This window comes from Aplidium turbinatum, chromosome 15 (assembly GCF_918807975.1).
Source record: "Aplidium turbinatum chromosome 15, kaAplTurb1.1, whole genome shotgun sequence".
Lineage (NCBI taxonomy): Eukaryota > Metazoa > Chordata > Ascidiacea > Aplousobranchia > Polyclinidae > Aplidium > Aplidium turbinatum.
Window position 1 is genome coordinate 5,475,866 of NC_137486.1, and position 18,090 is coordinate 5,493,955.

Consider the following 18,090-nt stretch of genomic DNA (forward strand, 5'->3'; position numbering starts at 1 on the left):
ATCTCTTTAGCCACCATAAAAGAACTGTTAGTAGCCTATTTCTCAAAACTGCTGCAGACTAAAGACTAAAATGGTTAGCCGTTTAAGCTACTACTTAAAACGTCACAATGTCACTAAATGCTACAGGTCAGACTTGACTATTGGCTACCTAAAACACAACCATTAAGATGCTAGAAACGGAATCCACTGAAAGCTGCTGTCTCTTCTTGCGCCATATTGTGGCTATATCAAGGAAAAAATCTATACAGTATCGCGACATAGCCTATTGCTTGCACATGTTGAGAATCGTTAGGTCAGAGTATTGTGCACACATGAAAGAAATGTTTACATGTAGTAGAACAGTTGACAGCCAGTAGCATTTTGCATTATCGTCTTGTTATCATATCAAATGGTCTTAGCCCTAGCCCCCATAACATCTTGTTTCGCGTTTAATAAATTCATGTCCTCTTTAAACATACATTAATTGTAATTCCAAACAAAAAAAATATTACAAAAGTGTATTTACGTTAAGTGGAACCAATGTATGGGTGCGTCAATTCAGTTTTCTCCAACTTAAGTTTTTGGCTACACATGAGGGCCATACTCTAATATGACTAAAGTTTAAGAACATGTTAACCACTCATAGCATGGTTTCGTTATGTGTCTCAGGATGACCTAATAATCTTTCTACTTTTGTTCACTTTACAAATCTCTATGATTCAAATCCACAGCAGATTTTCTTGCTACAGAAAACGACTCTTTTAATTTGATCTCTCCGCATGACGAGATGATGACATCTTGATGAGGTTTTGATTGACGATTGGTCGAAAGCTTTCCTATTTCCCGCACAGATGCCTACAAAGCATGAAGTGAAATTAACGATGAATATGAAGCTTGCAAAATTTTTATTTTTCACAAAACATATAAAGTGTAGTCTGAGAAACATCCTGCTGGTTAAGATGTAGATAAAGTGTTAGGATAAAGTGTAGTCTGTGTGATCTTATCGTACTAAAATAGGCCAACTTCCCAGACAACAAAATCTGTCATTTTTACATGGAAATAAAAATGACAACATTAAAATAAAAATGATGGGGGTTGCTGTCTGGATTGAGCCACTCGTTTTGTATTCAGAGTTGGGTTTGTGCTTTGCACGCCGACGCCATAACCAACTTGATATAAAATGTAATTCAGAAGAATTAAAACGTACAACCACTTCGCTACTTCAGTGTATTTGATACAATATAATGCAATACAAATATAAACCCTACAATGTATTAATATCAATCAGTTACACATTCGTTAAAACAACGTTGAACCAGGGTGGTTACCACGTTTGCGTCACATGGTATCCACGTGAAACGTTGAACCAGGGTGGTTACCACGTTTGCGTCACATGGTATCCACGTGAAACGTTGAACCAGGGTGGTTACCACGTTTGCGTCACATGGTATCCACGTGAAACGTTGAACCAGGGTGGTTACTGCGTTTGCGTCACATGGTATCCACGTGAAACGTTGAACCAGGGTGGTTACTGCGTTTGCGTCACATGGTATCCACGTGAAACGTTGAACCAGGGTGGTTACCACGTTTGCGTCACATGGTATCCACGTGAAACGTTGAACCAGGGTGGTTACCACGTTTGCGTCACATGGTATCCACGTGAAACGTTGAACCAGGGTGGTTACCACGTTTGCGTCACATGGTATCCACGTGAGTTTATCGGATAGAAATTGATGAGTGAATTTGCTTTTGTATCAGTGACGTGGTCATAAGCAGATTTTTGATAAATCCTAGGTTATGTTGAGTCAAGTAGCCTACATTCAGTAGAATAACACCCAGCCTACAGCAGTGATGTAGCTAGAGAGACAATATAAGGGAGAGTAAAAACAACCGTTGGAGGGAAAATATTTCAATATTTGAAATTAAAAAAATTGTTTAAAAATGTAGCTACTGAATGCAGCCAAACATTTATGAAACGTCATTCAACATGTAATACAATGTCATAAAACGTTGTAATCAGTGGCGTACGCAAGGGGGGGGGGGGGGGCGCCCCCCTTAATAATGTTTTAGTAGTTATCGACGTAGATTAAGGCATTTAATATGTTTTGCATTGCTCTGTCAAAGCAATTACTGTAACAATGTTGTTTTATAGACTAAGCCAATACGAAATACATGGCCCAATCCACCTACCCCACCCTAGGTATACCAATGTAGCATAGTGTTCTGTAAGACTATTGTGTAGTGATTAGTGAGAGAGAAATGGATATAGTCTAAAGTAAACCAAAACCATACTGGGATATCATGAAGACGTCTGGGATATCAATGGCCAGTGGCGTAGCCAAGGGGGGGGGGGGGGGGGGGGGTTACAACCCCACTTGGCACGCGTGTGGCGTCACGATATTGAGAATGATGCTTTCAGTCTAAAAAAACTAGCCTAATTTTAAACAAAACTGCATTAAAAGAGCGAGTTTTGCCAATACCAAACATTCAAACATCTCAGCCAGGAATTAACAACAAGAAAACATGGAGGCTTAGCTTTATTTCCGAAATATGCCGAAGAAAACATGATTTTATCCTTTTGCTATGATACCTGACAGCACCATTTTACAGGAATATTCATACCCACATTTTTGTTGAAAATGCTCTCAGAATGCACCAAATTCAAAGTAATTTTTCAACATTTTCTGGGGGAGGCCCCCCAGACCCCCCGCCGCTGGGTGTCGTCTTAAGTGAAAACGCCGTCGGGCTTCGCCCGCCGGTCGTCAAAACCCCCCTTTCAAAATTCCTGGCTATGCTACTCTCAATGGCCCCCCCTTGAGAAAATCCTGCGTACGCCACTGGTTGTAATAGTATTAAAAAACATATTCTCTTAGGGGCGATTACATTCCCAAGCCTTCCCTGGGATATAGGCCTAGCCTATCTATCGCTTCCGTTTAGCTACTTACCATTCCGCTGATTACTTTTCCAAAAACAACATGAGCATTGTTTAACCATTGCGTTTTTGCCAAGGTAATAAAAAACTGAGAACCATTTGTGTCCGATCCAGCGTTTGCCATGCTTAACCATCCGGCACCATAGTGTTTCAACTCAAAATTTTCGTCCTTGAAAGTCCTTTGAAAATGACCAGACTTCGTCTTAAACGTACTCGTACCTAAATTAGTTTTCTCTTAAGTTCTGCAATATTTTTTTGTGAAGTGAGACTTAATTTGATGATAGTTAGCCTACTACATCAGTTAAAGAAGTAGGATATTCGGGAGAAATTTGCAGTTAACTAACTAAACTTTAATTTGACAAACAGCATCGAGTTTTGAACACAGGCCAGCGGAGTGAGGTAGGCCTATCATTCCACTGAACCGCTACGTCATTCAGTGTGACCGCGCATGCGTCAGTGGTTCAAAGCCTCTACAAGTATCCGAAACTGCCAGGATTAAGCTCTCAAAGACTATTAGAAATGTCTTAATTGGGGATCTGAGGATCTCATTGCTACCGGGACAAAACTATTTTCTCAACGGCCATAGCCGCATGACACGGTCGTGAGCTTGAACCACACACATTGCATCACACTTTAATTAACCACTTAACAAAAATATGGGACCTCCTGTGCCGTCTCCTCTCTCCCAATCCCCTCCTTGGATCATGAAACCATCGATCACTCGGTGGAACCTTGTTCCTCTGTAGCCAAAGCCATGCTAGGAATATAAAGTAAACACCGCGATTACAATGCATTTTTTTCCGAAGGACTTGTGAAACAATAAAAAATCTGTTTAGGCTATGAAAGAGTTTATTTGCTGGAATCTCTATTCACAGATCGTTAAATGTCTTTGGAAGCATAATCGAAGGATATTTGTAACCTAGCTACTTTCTACAGTATTTATAGATGTATTGCACGACTTGTTTAAACCAGCTTTTGTGAAATCATATTGGTCCTGAAAAAAATTTCGCCCCCCCTGGCAAAATCCCAACATTCTCGAGCAACAGCTACAATTGTAATGATTTTGCCCATCTTTCCCGTTGCAGAGCTCCAACCGAGGCCCAATTAACTACAATTGTTTTGTTTAGTTCACAGCTAAGATGATTAAACAATTTCTCCCCCCCCCACCCCCTCCTTTGGCAACCTCAACATGTTCCATTCAACCAAAGCCAACAGGTGTTAGGTTGGTAGAAAAATTGTCAGAAACTGTGCAAAATAAAAATGTTTTGGGAAAGAATGATATCCTAACAAAGAGGGAATGGTTTTCCAGCAGGCCTACAAACCGGTACAAATTAGGCTATTTGATATCAGCTGTCGCTATTCTCGGTAGGTTACCATACCTAATTCTAAGGGTCAGTGATAACCAATTTGTGCAGTGATAAACCAAATTTGTGCAGTGATAAATCGCAAAATGTGCAGTGGTAAAGCAAGTGGTTTTTGAAGACAACACATACAAAATATAAACCCGTAATCTTTTAAGCAGTGTTTATTTTTTCTCTTCAATCAGTGTAAATAAATTTTGTTTCTAGTTTTCTAATCTGTAAAGTGTTCAACCTTGCAGCAGATATTGCTACATTTGGATCTAGCACTGCCGTTTGTGAGTGTGGATTCTCAGTGTTAACAAGGGTTGACGCTCCCACTTAGACGGAGCATGTTACAACCAAGATAGGCAAACTTGGTGCTTATGCATGGACTTCTAAATAGTATCAGGACTGGAAACTCAGTTGACAACAGTAGGCCAAACAGTTGGTACAACAATTGGCCAACAGTGGGCCAACAGCCAAGTAACTAACCCTGTTGGCCCACTGTTGGCCAACTGTTGTACCAACTGTTTGGACTACTGTTGTCAACTGAGTTTCCAGTCCTGATACTATTTAGAAGTCCATGGCTTATGGCCTTTGAACATTCTGTATCGAAATCTATCGATTTAGACTTGTTTGTGAGACGGTTTGCATCCAAACATCCGCGACTGCAATAGACTAGCTCACGGGTGTATAGGCGGAATGTAATCATATATATCAAAATCCTCGGCACTAGCTTCTTCGAGCCAGTTAAAGTTTTTGCTCATAACCAGTGGCGTAGCCAAGGAGGGGTTATGGGGGTTGCAACCCCCCTTTGGCACGCGTGTGACGTCACGATATTGAGAATGATGCTTTCAGTCTCTTTATGTCTCTAAAACAAAGTTTGCCTAACTTTAAACGAAACTGCAAAGAGCGAGTTTTGCCATTACCAAACATTCAAATATCTTAGCCTGGAATTAGCAACAAGAAAACATAGAGACTTGTAGCTTTATTTCCGAAAAATGCCGAAGAAAACATGATCTTATCCTTTTGCTATGCCACCGGACAGCACCATTTTACAGGAATATTCATACCCACATTTTCGTTGAAAATACTCTCAGAATGCACCAAATTCAAAGTAATTTTTCAAATTTTTCTGGGGGAGGGCCCCCAGACCCTCCGCCGCTGGGTGTCGCGATAAGTGAAACTCGCCGTCAAACCCCCCTCCCCCCTTTCAAAATTCCTGGCTACGCTACTGCTCATAACAAGTGGCCTAACGCTATTTATACAACAAGTCAACAATTGCTGTGTTATGTTGGTCATTGTAATATGGTTGCCTTGATTTAACTAGCGGATAAAATAAGAGACCAGTGTTGGTCTTGACACTAATCTGATATATTGCAATTTTGGTGGATACCGGTATTTAAGAGGTTAAAATGCCAAAATCATTTAAATTTTTTCGGCCCCCCCTAACAAAAAGTTGGCCCCCCCTAGCTCTGCGGTCTGGCTACGGCCCTGGGTCTGTAGCAAGGTTTCCGTCACATTTTAGATTTAGGTTTCTTCCACTCTATCTCATGGCTTCAAATTCAATCAACTTTTATTCGAGCATGTTCACAAAGTAGTTATAGACATTATTTTGACCTCGACGATAATTCTTCATTTTCAATATTTTGCAAGTCTGATGTTTTTCATCGATTTCATCGTTGTGTTCGATAACATTTCAAATAAAAAAAAAATGATACGATTATGCAATAAATTGAGTTTCTGTTTTAACAGCATGATCGTATTTCGCAAGTGTAGATATTAACGACCTGTTTTAGCCTCATGCCAGTGGCGTAGCCAAGGGGGGGGGGGAGGGTTTTGGGGGTTACAACCCCCCCCCCTTTGGCACGCGTGTGACGTCACGATATTGAGAATGATGCTTTCAGTCTAAAAAAATTGCCTAATTTTAAACAAAATTGCATTAAAAGAGCAAGTTTTGCCAATACCAAACATTCAAACATCTCAGCCAGGAATTAGCAACAAGAAAACATGGAGACTTAGCTTTATTTCTGAAAAATGCCAAAGAAAACATGATCTTATCCTTTTGCTATGCCACCAGACACCACCATTTTACAGGAATATTTGTAACCACATTTTTATTGAAAATGCTCTCAGAATGCACCAAATTCAAAGTAATTTTTCAAAATTTTCTGGGGGAGGCCCCCCAGACCCCCGCCGCTGGGTCTGTCAAAACCCCCCCCCCTTTCAAAATTCCTGGCTACGCTACTGCCTCATGCTGCATGCTCGCTGTGGTAATAGCAGTAATCAGCCGATATTTTTACTAATTAATGTCCCGGATTAATGTCGAGTCACTTTTTTTTCTTTCACTCAAAGCTCAGAGCTTGAGGTCGATACCCCAGGGTTACACCTTGCAACTTTATATATTTTGTTCGATACTAAATGGAATTTGTTACCTGGCTCATCATTTGATGCAATTTTTTTTTACATTTTTACGATTTATCAAAATATTTAGTGAACGACAACAATGACTGTTGTTCACTACGTTCGTTCGGTAGACAGTTAAAAAAGGAAGATTGCAAAATTTGACCACAATGATGCTTATAAACGTAGATTCATTTACAACAAAGATAAAAAAGTATGAAAACATTTTCATAATTTACCTTGCCTGTGCATAAATCTCGAAAGTTTTGAGCTGTTTTAGGAACTTCGTCATCAAACAAGCCAATGATAATCTTATCGCGTAGTGGCTTCCCACCAACAGATACATCAAAGTACACCTGAAAAGTGAAGGTATTAGAAAGTTGCATTAGATAAAACAGGTCGTTTTTAATTCCTGTTTTATAGTTAACTCACTCAGTGGTTGGTTTCGAATATTTATTCTTTAGCAGACAAAGCCTTGATAGGTTATTCTTGGTAGTTTCGCATACTTGTAGACATGTAGGCCCAGAGGCTTTTAACGCAGGGCCGATTACCGAGATTGACAGAGTAAAGTTTCCGATTGTTGTTGCCTGGAAATTATTCCATCCACAGGGTGCCGCCGAATGGAAAGCAGTTTTGAAATGCGTTGCTCAAGCGCCCACCCAAAGAATTGAACCAGCGCCGGGTGATTTTGAGTGGGTATTTTACCACTGAGATAAAGGGGCAAAGGCTAATGAAATAAATTATATTGTATGAAATAACTTGATAACAAAATTGCTTATCTGTCAAAGCAAAATCAAATCAAAAATTTTGCTTTGTTACGGTCCTGATGACTCCTCAGACGGATAGGGGAAGGGAGCGTAAACCGCTTCAAATTTGCCTTCCTCTGTAAAATCATGTTGACGATAGGCTAATGCAACAGTGTTTTTAATTATTGCCGATGTCTTGCGGTTTTGTTTTTCCTTTTATGAAGTGATTGCCCCTCTCACTTAACATGATGGTCTGCCTACAGGTTCATGTCTCTCCCAGGTAAACCAATAAAACTGTTATGGTTTTAGACATCACTGGTAGCTTACCATCGACTTGACCATAAGTTCGTGTTTAGATTCGATTCCGCAAATCACCGAAAACAAGACAACGATGAAGGAAGATCTCATTGCTTCTTTTGTATCAACAGTAATTTTTAAAGTCGTTAAGTTACACTTGATCTGAATGAACTTAATGACGTCAATGTCTTCCATTTTTCAGAAACTAAGAATCCATTGCGGCTATTATTTTAGAGTAGCCTAATAAAAGCTTATAGGCCAAGCCAGACCAGGTAAAAAATCCTTTCAACCTTGACTCAGTGTTCGCAGACGTTTAACCAATGTAAAAAAGATTTTCCTAGCTAGAATAGTCTAGTTGCAGTGGCTGTTTCATAAGTAATTTCGAAAAAAAACTTATTGGAACTACTTTATCGTTTTTTGCTATAATTTAACCCTTGAGGATGTATTGTACAACTCAAAATGTTCTTTTTTCTCTGGAAAAAACAGGCTAATGCTTTTCACAGACAACTGACTTCAAAAAACGCATTTGATGAAAACTAATCTATGGTGGTTATTTTGTTGCAATAATAGTAGCCTATTTTATTGTCTACATAGAGTGCAAGCTTGAGGATAAACGTGGAGTTTACACAGATCTATCATAACCTCTTACCACATAGTTTTCAAGCAGTTGCTTCTAACTACGGTAGCCTATATGCACTAAAACCGCAACCGAAATGCAAATCGTTGTCATGAATGGGTGAAATGGGGTTTAGAATAGCTTGCTTATTTAGCTTACGCTACTAAGTGACGCACCCAGTCATTAGCCTACACGTAGAATAAACTGAACAAAATTTATAGGCTACAGGTGTGAACAACGCTGTGTTATGACAGCTCATCGTGTAAGTGGCTTCGAAACAGATGCTTTGTTGACTCGGGAGCAACCTTAGCCTACAATTAACAATGCAAGTTAGGTAAGCTACTACATCAATGCATTCAGTTCAGCATGGTGAAGTATGAGTCCGCCGGTTGATATTTCGTTGAGCGTGTTTGGTATATTCAGCTTAAAAGATTTTAGGAGAAAATGTTAGGTTGATGCAGATAGGTACATAGCAACATTTTTAATGAAACATAAAATGCAGTTTACAACAAAGATTAAAAAAAATAATACAAGATTGAAAGATCAACATTAAATCATCGAATTTACGACATCTAACCATAGCACAAGTCACAGAATCTGCAGTAAACCGAAATACACTCTTTGAAGAACAACATCAACAAAAAACGCAAAGCTCAAATCGAAATCATTTCGTGGCGTTGAATGAAGCAATCGTTTCCTCCTCCTCTCTTGCAATTTCCTGGTTATTCTTAAGGACCTGATTGATGCAGTATTCGCTCTCTTGTCCAGCTTCAGTCAGCCGGAGATCAAGCTCAATCATAGTCTTGTTGGTCTCCATCCCTTCTTGCAACTGCTTCCCTCCATCCTGAGAATAATCAAAACATAAATCCTGGTAAAATATTACACAGTCCCTGTCAAATCTGATAAGCTGCAACATCGACTACACAACCCTGCACCAAACTCTAAGTCGTGGAGTTGGAGGGATTTGGGCGTGTCCGGAGTCGGCCAGATGTAAACCGAGGAGTTAAAGTCGCATATTTTTCGCCGGACTCCACAGGCCTGGTATGATGGCTTCTCAAAATTGTAAATAGGTTGTCAAAACCCGTTACAAACTGGTTACATTTTGACTTTTTCGATTAACTTCAAATTCATGCACAATGTATATACCACACCAGTTTTGAACATTAAACAAAATTATACATCACAACAATAAAAAAACAACATAGCCTATGATTTTATACAAAAAGGTCAAGTAGACTCTTGCTGTGGAAGATGAAAAAATAAATCCCAATTGCCATGGAAACCCGCTGCATCACATCTGAGATGAAACTGGTTTGGTTTTGAATCGTTATTCTCGGACTGACAAAGTAGTGATAGGTTATTCCAAGTAGTTTCACATTTTTGAAGAGGCTTTTGACGCATGGCCGGTTACCGAGATTGACAGAGTGAAGTTTTCTGATTGTTGAAATCTTGTTGCCGGGGAATTATTTCATCCATTAGGTGCCACCGAATGGAGAGCAGTCCTTAACGTGCGTTGCTCAAGCTTACAACCTGATAGTTGAACCAGCGCCGCTTTATCTAGAAGCTTCTTCGTTCACGAAGTCACGCGCTAACAAACTGAGCTATCGAGGCGGACATTGAGTAAGGAGATGCTTGGTCTAGTTAAGAAGCAATGAGACCTCTACGCGACACAAGCATGCCAAGGATTGAAATGATTTTATAATTTCTGAATGAATATCGACATTTTGTTGGCATCTCTCGGTGTAAAAAGACTACAAATAATAGACTACAAATATAGGACTATTCCCATTTCTCATGGGCTAAGGCGTGGATGAATAGCAGACTACTCTCTATAAATAAGAAATAAGCAAGCGCAAAAAATTCTGAGAAACTCTCTTTAGAGGTTTAGTCTTCACAGTTTTGCGTAGACTATTATTTAGTAGCCTATTTTCTATATAGTAGGCCTATTTGTAGAGATTTTTGGCCACCAAGATTGACAAAGTGAAGGTTCCGCTTGTTGTTGTCAGCCTAATTGTTTTTACAGCTGAACGGAGAGCTGTGCTTGATGGGTGGCTCAAGCGCACGCCCCAAAAATAAAGATATAATTTCATGGTTTTGCCATTCGTTCACAGCTTCATTCAACGACGCGATAAAAGATGCATTCAACAAAATCGATCAGCCACTGATGGTGACTTTGCTATGAGACATTACCGTTCCTATCCGATTCCCCGACATAATAACAGATGAAAGCGTGAAGTTGCTGTGCAGGACTTGAGACAGAACGGCAGCAGTTGGTTCAGACATATCGTTCGATGAGAGATTTAACGTTTTCAGGCTGTTGTTTTTAAGTAGCGCCTTGCAAATCGCTTGGCCTCCTTCATCGCCCAATCTGGAGATAAATAGTAAAAACAAACTTAAGTAGTCTAACACATTGTACGAAAGCCTCAACCAAGACGTCTAATAAAAAACTATACTAATCTAAATAACTATCTCTTATAAATCTAAAAATAATAATTCAATAACTTAGTCATAAATGTTGTTATTTAGATTAGTTCAGTTTTTTGGTTGAGGTTCTTGCGTATTCGCTGGTGGTAACCCTTTAATAATTCTGAGTTTTTTTGCAGACAACATTAAGGTTATAATGTTTAATATCTTTTCAAGTATTACCGATTTATTATTTTTGCATATTTTTCAGGACCTTTTGACTTTGTGTATTATGTGATGTTGGGATGGTTTTGTGCTATTTTTTACCATACACATATTGAACTCGATCTCCGTTTCTAGCACTAGTTGCAACGTTCATCTGATGAAAGCGAAAATAAAAGCAAAGACAAACAGATTGATTTATCGCTTCACTGACGTTTCGCGTACCATGACAATGCACATCCTAAGAGCGAATAACATACAAAATAAAATTTACAAAGTTATATAGCCTACTGCAGTGCGGTTGAAGGCAAGAGTGTGTTAAACTTAAATTAAAAATAACCGCACTGCAGTATTTTCACTACTACCAGGTCATAGGCTACAGAAGTAGTTTGTGCGAACCTGTTAAGTCTGAGGTTTAATTCCAAAAGTTCTTTATTCTTGGTCAGAGCGAACGCGATTGCCTTTGCTCCCTCCCCACGAATGATGTTGTCACAAAGCGTCACCTTGGTCAAGTTAGGGCAGCTGCAAACATCAACCAAATGACGATTGTGAAAAAGAAAACAACTATGAGAGCATAACAAGTCGATAGCGCATTTCACTTGAGTGCTTAAACAAGTAGGCCTATAGCCTAAGAACTTTGTTTTCTGATTAAGAGAATGGTACATAGTCAGCTGTCTTGGTTTTAGCAGTCAGAATAGCATTTTTTCAGGCTTCACTGGGGTTAAAGTCAATTAGTGCCTCAATGAAGCAATAGGGCAGGTTGTAGCGTTGCAAGTTCCAAGGTTTAAAAAGCTTGAAAACAGCGTTCGTAAAACCTTTTAGTAATTAGCTATAAACATTAAACAAATGATCAAACACACATGAGAAAAAAGTGTCTTGGCCTATATGGGCTGTGGGATACCTACATATTAAATTGAAGAAGACTCAAGATTAAGTGGCCCTAGTTCGTCTTTCGGGATATGCGCTTGAGAAACGCATTTCAAAGACAGGACAACTCGAATTCACGGACAACAACACTTCAACAATCGAAAACTTTACTGTCACACTCGGTAACCACGCTTGCGTCAGTGGCTCAAAGCTTGTACAAGTAGCCTATGCAAAACTGCCAGGAATGACCTAAGAAGGAGGTTTTCTCAGCCAGAGAATAAAGATTCAAAACCAACCAACTTTAAAGTCCACAATTGATGAAAGAAAAAGTAACTTACGTAGGCAATTCATACATATTACGTGTAAATATACAAAAAGAATAAAGTTATAAACAACGATTAAATTTACTTGTTATTGATGAGCTTTGCCACAGCTCTTGCTCCTCTGTCGCCAATGCAGTTATGTGATAGATCAAGTTCTGCAAGAGAAGGATGCTCCAAAAAGTGGCTGATCAAGACACGGACCTTGACATCATCAATTTTGCTCCGATGAATGCATACGGTTCTGAGATGCTTGCAATTTTTTATGGTTTTGGCGAGTAAGAGACAGTCTCTTTGGGTAAATTGAAATAAACCCCACTCAAAATTCATCCCACAATCTCTGACACCGTACGCAACGCGCAGCTCCTGCAAATGAGGAAGTTTTTCTAACACTTCTCCAAACTCAAAATGATCCATGGAAGGTGCTTCTGATCCCACATCACTTCCTAGTTCACTGATGGTCTCTTCAAGTTTCTTTGCGTCTTTGACTGGAGGAAGAAGTTGTCTGATGTTAAGCCTCTTAACATACCGAGAACAAAGAGGAATAGCTTTCTGGATGACTTCATCTTCAGTAGTTTCAGGAATAAAGTTTTCTATTAAATTTTCCAAGTGACGCTCGAAGTACATTCTTTTCCAACATCCACCATAGACAGACACATCACAAATATGCCATCGTGTTTTGCAACATTTCTTCCAGTATCCCTCATCATCAACTAGATGTGCAGTCACTTCAAGAGGAATTTTTGTGTCAATTTTTTCCAAAACTTTTAGCTTGTCCTTCGGATGCAATCCTTTTAAGATGGGATTACCTAAAAAACATTTTGCTATATTAATGTGAAGAAAGGTAAAAATGGGCCCATACTTGATTTCAAGTGTCGGGGATGAGAAGATAAGATTCTCCTTATACTAAGCAGTCAGCATTAACGAGATTACGATGGCCATTTTTTCTCATCAGCCGCCTTTCCTTCAGGAATTATGCCCACCCAGTTTATTACACCCTAGGTAAAGGTGGGCGGTGGTTTCAACAACCAGCTTAAGCCGGAGTCGAATCAGGTTTGCATGGTGTGTTTTTGTATACATAGTTATTAGAAAAAAAACTGCATGGCATATTTGACGTGAAAAGGTCTTATTCATTTTGGAGCACAAGACAAAATATACAGCAACTTATATACAAACACATAGTGAGCCTATATATTGTGCCAATGGTCACTTTTGCATCCAACGGATACCACACATAATCAATAAAAATCACTTATTCGGACTTGTTATTGACAAGTTTACAGTGTTAAAAAGCTGTAAGCCAACAGAATTAGTAAATTCCGTTTTGAATTCACTTTGTTTGCAAGATTACAAAAAAGAATATGTTTCCCTTTATTCAGCAATGTATTAACTCCGGCAAGAGTCTGATAAAGTCTTTGATGAATTATGACTGTTTTTACAGATCAGGCTACTTCAAACATTATCAGCAGGCTCTTTATCTTAATCATTAATTGATCATACTGTCTGGTTTGCTTGTTGTTTTTGTGAAGTAACTATGGACAAAGTTTTGTTTGCAATGAAATTGTAATAATAATAATTATGGTCAGAAAAATATTTGTTTACAGAGAATCTACAGGTGTGATAAATGCTCTACACAATAACTTTATGAAATGGAAATACTGGAAGTGTCACAACTCAAGTAGGCTTTTAATCTATATAATTATTGAAGCTTTACTGTGCTTAAAACGGTTACAATAAAGTGAATAAATACAAAACAAACACATTCATTTTCTCTTGTTGCATACAGTAATTATAATACAGTATGTCCAGAAACTATTACTATCACAATAACTTTTTGTTCACCATTTTGTTGATTATGATCTACAGTTTACCACTCACTGCAATTCTACTCACTGCAATAATATCAGTGAAAAGTGCATGGGATTGTGTTTGGAAACTCATGTTTTCCCAGACTACAAAATTAAAAATTGCTGAAAAGAATATAACTGAATCAATGTTCAAAATAGGAGTGCATGGAAAGCTGTCATTAAGCCGGAATAAAGTTTGCTGACGTCCAACCTTCGTAAGATGGGAAAAAAGAATGAAACAGTGTGCACCAACTAATTTTTACCTTCAAAATTTCCTATAATATGGTTGAGAGATAAATCTTTCAGTAATGGCACAGTAGCAAGTGACCAATCAGGATCCTCTGCAATTATTCTCCTCATCAATTTTGCGGCCGGCTCATCGGTCTTTGTGCCCGAAGATGTATTGGCCTTGACAACTTGCGATCTCAGATCTGTCACAACCATCTTGTGTGGGATATGTTTTATCTTTTATATCATAGCAGATATCATTGCAGTATTGTTATACTGTTCAAAATATATGCCTATTGTCCTATTGCAAACGCAGAATGTGTTCCAGGAGTTAGATTATAAATTATTATGATTTATTTGCATCAGACAAGAATGTCGATATGTGAATCACAAAAAAAAAGAAACACAAAAATAAAAGGCATAGGCTACAGTTGTATACAAACAGCAGCGGCGCAAAAGTATATAAAGTAATACAACATCAAAACATAAAACAGCCAAAATGTAGATAGTAAACTGATGTTCAGGAAATATTTCGAAAGCATACCGGTACATTTATACCACTGAAGATGAAGACAATTTAGTTTTCGAAACGTTTGTTTGTTGAACATGAGTTTGGTATCTACATTTTGGACTCTTTATTTTTTGATTAGATTAACCAGGCGTTCCAACCATTTTCCTCCTAATACAACATTTTCTCATTTATGCAATATACAAAGCATCACAACCATTTTGTTAGTGTTCATTGTGAACATAAAATGACAAAATTACAGATTGAACATAACAGCTGAAAGTACCAAAATCTATACAGCCACCAAGCCATCTTCTCCCACTTTGGCAAGCCGTTAGGTTTCTTGGCGAAATATATTCATGGGTTTTCAAGCAGTGTTAATGTGGTACTTTTTTGAGCATCATGCAGGTGATCCCAGCACTTGGCTGTGCAGTCTGAATACACCAATAAATGATTGAATACAGAATATACAAGTGAAAACAAAACTCAGATTAGGTTTGTTATCACACAACTTTATAATAACAGTTTTATAAAATTGTTGATAAAGAATCACTTCTTAAAGAGCTTTGTTAAAGGCTCACGTCAGTTAAACAGCACTGTGTGCTGCTTTATTTATTTCATAATGTACTTGGCTGTGCTTATATAGGCCTATGACTGCGCAGATACTGTCTGCTTTGTAAAGCACCAAGAAAAACAGATATCTGCGATGAGTACAGTGCAATATAAAAACACACATAGCCTCCTGTTTTCTCTGTAGGCCTAATCGACATTTGCCTTCAGTTTTGAAGGCTTGTGCTTGCAGTTTCAGTCATCTATTTTCGTGGGCCACGTTTGAATCCTAACTGGTCTACAAAAAAAAGCACTTTTTCTGCAGATGATATCTGAAAATGTGGTGTGGTCTTCAGTGCAAAAAAAACAACTTTTAAACAATATACAGTACCAAATTCTACAATAAGGGGGATTATTGAGACAACAAATTAGGCCAAGTATCATATGTAATTGCAGACTTTTTCTAAAAAAAAGTAGGTTTAAGAGATTTTTACAAAAAAATTTCAGAGAAAAAGTTGTTTCATAAAAAGAAAGTACACCTAAGCTATTGGAGGGCAACAAAGGGACATTTATAATATTTTTTTCAGAACTTTTAGCAAGTATTTTGGGTACCTGAAACAATCCTGTGCCCTGGGCCTTGTCCAAAGGTTGACTACTCAGTAGGCCTACTCACTGGAGCACCTAGTATGTTAATTCTAGTAGCCTACAATTTCCACCGAGTCTGATTACGCTTTCATGTTCAACATTGAATTATTGGTAACAAAAGTAAGAGAACAAGACTAACAAATGAGCATTTGACGTAAGCTGCATTAGTGTACCACTCAGCATTGTGTAGCCTACCGTACGATAGCCTACATCTTGACTAGCATTTAATTTTGCAACTTACTACGATAAAGCAATTTAATCAAGAGGAATTTGAGTTACAAAACCTGGGAAAATTTATAACTTTTAGCATTCAATTATTGCAGCAAAATGTTGCACAATGAACATTGGAGTGCAGAAATTGAAGCTTGTCTGTGACCGTAAAATAGCCTTGTGCATGCCCTGTGCTGGAGAGAGGCGAAGCTGGCTAGACTAATGAGTTCAGCATCTGGTTTGTAAAAAAATATCCCAGTTACGGTATATATGACAAAAATGTGCCTTAAATAAATCTAAAAGCATGATTTAAGTAAGTACCTACTCAAACTAAACCTCAGTTGAATAAAAAAAGTGGCAATGATTTCTCACACAATTAGATTGCTGTAGCCTACGTATCTATGGAAACCAACAGATGTCGCACAAATTATTTTTTAATAATTTCAGAAAGGATAAATTTATTTGATTTAAAGTATTTTACTTTGATTGATTAATTAAATCTTTACTCAAACTGAAAAAGCTTCTTTGAGAGCTTTATCCTGGCAGTTTTATATAGGCTACGTGTAGAGGCTTTGAACCACTGACGCACTGACGCAGCCCCGAATTCACGCTCTAACCAACTGGGCTACCAGGGCGGAAATTGTTTAAATGCGTTGATGTTTTCTTTTGTCATTTTTTTTTTTGGTTACAAAAGTTAGGATTCAAATGTGGCCCACAAAAATAGATGACCGAAACTGCGAGCACAAGCCTTCAAAACTGAAGGCAAATGTCGATTAGGCCTACAGAGAAAATGGGAGGCTATTTGTGTTCTACAATTGCCGACAAAGCATTTTGGATTTAAACGAAACGGAAAATATTGTTTTCAGAGTTCATAAATTTGTCGTTTCAAATAACCGCTACAGGCGGACAAACATAACCTATAGTTTTTTATTGTCACCGTCACAACTGCAGGCTTTTCAATGACGAATTTTTGGGAAAGTTAAGGCGACTTCATTTGGAATTGTTTGACAAATACAAGCATCAGACAAAAATTGCTACTCGAGCAGAAAATGGTCAAAAGTTTTCCTGAGTCTGAGCAAGAGCCAAACTTGGAGAGCATCAAAGATAGTGGAGTAGGAAACTAGAGCTTTTCACTCAATCCACTAAGCGTTTAGATTCCGAATTACACATAACTATATTGTCTATAACAACCTATTTGAACATATATAATATTTTAATTCTTCCTCTGTTTCTATTTAGACCCAACTAGATTTTTATCAAAAAAATCTTGGAAAGACTTATTTTTGCGATCGCACATCCACGGATTCTTCTGGGTAAAGGGTACATCACTTTTGATAAAGTTGAGAGAAAGAGAAAGAAAATTTTTTATTTCGTCTGTTGCAAGAATAGCACGGTACAATACAGTATAAACAATACGAATAAAATAGTAGGCTACCACAGCAATCTAGATAGCCTACCACAACGGACAGGAAGCATCGAAAGACTATCCCAGTAAACACTGATTGTTGGGGCAACATTGGCAAGAAGTTGGCCGCAACATTGGCAAGATGCAGACGCCAACGTTGGCAAGATGTTTTATGCACCATTTGGATGCATCTGGCCAGCGTTGGCGTCTGCATCTTGCCAACGCTGGCTTCTGCATCTTGCCAACGCTGGCTTCTGCATCTTGCCAACATTGGCTTCTGCATCTTGCCAATGTTGGCAAACTGTTTTATGCACCATTTGGATGCATCTGGCCAGCGTTGGCGTCTGCATCTTGCCACCGTTGGCGTCTGCATCTAGCCAACGTCGACTTCTGCATCTAGCCAACGTTGGCTTCTGTATCTTGCCAACATTGGCAAAATGTTTTATGCACCATTTTGCTTCATCTTGCCAACGTTGGCATCTGTATCTGGCCAACATTGGCAAGATGGCTTGTGCACCATTTTGCTTCATCTGGCGCCTAAATTCTGGTTGACTTTTATGCACCATGACGCTG

General features: G+C 38.5%; 2 protein-coding genes across 2 annotated transcripts; both read right to left on the minus strand.

Annotated features, from left to right (window-relative positions):
- Positions 1-415: 415 nt before the first annotated feature.
- Positions 416-7,853, minus strand: LOC145784138 (peptidyl-prolyl cis-trans isomerase-like). Its single transcript, XM_082595894.1, has 5 exons — positions 7,728-7,853; positions 6,894-7,010; positions 3,575-3,668; positions 2,925-3,130; positions 416-834 (listed from the first exon to the last, which is right to left on the minus strand). The coding sequence occupies exons 1-5, from the start codon at positions 7,806-7,808 to the stop codon at positions 682-684; spliced, it is 651 nt and encodes a 216-aa protein (XP_082452020.1). The 5' UTR covers positions 7,809-7,853; the 3' UTR covers positions 416-681.
- A 926-nt stretch (positions 7,854-8,779) lies between these two features.
- LOC145784137 (dynein regulatory complex subunit 5-like) lies at positions 8,780-14,520 on the minus strand. Its single transcript, XM_082595893.1, has 5 exons — positions 14,236-14,520; positions 12,214-12,934; positions 11,338-11,460; positions 10,504-10,681; positions 8,780-9,157 (listed from the first exon to the last, which is right to left on the minus strand). Exons 1-5 carry the CDS (start codon positions 14,414-14,416, stop codon positions 8,978-8,980), a joined length of 1,383 nt encoding a protein of 460 aa, XP_082452019.1. The 5' UTR covers positions 14,417-14,520; the 3' UTR covers positions 8,780-8,977.
- Positions 14,521-18,090: the final 3,570 nt, after the last annotated feature.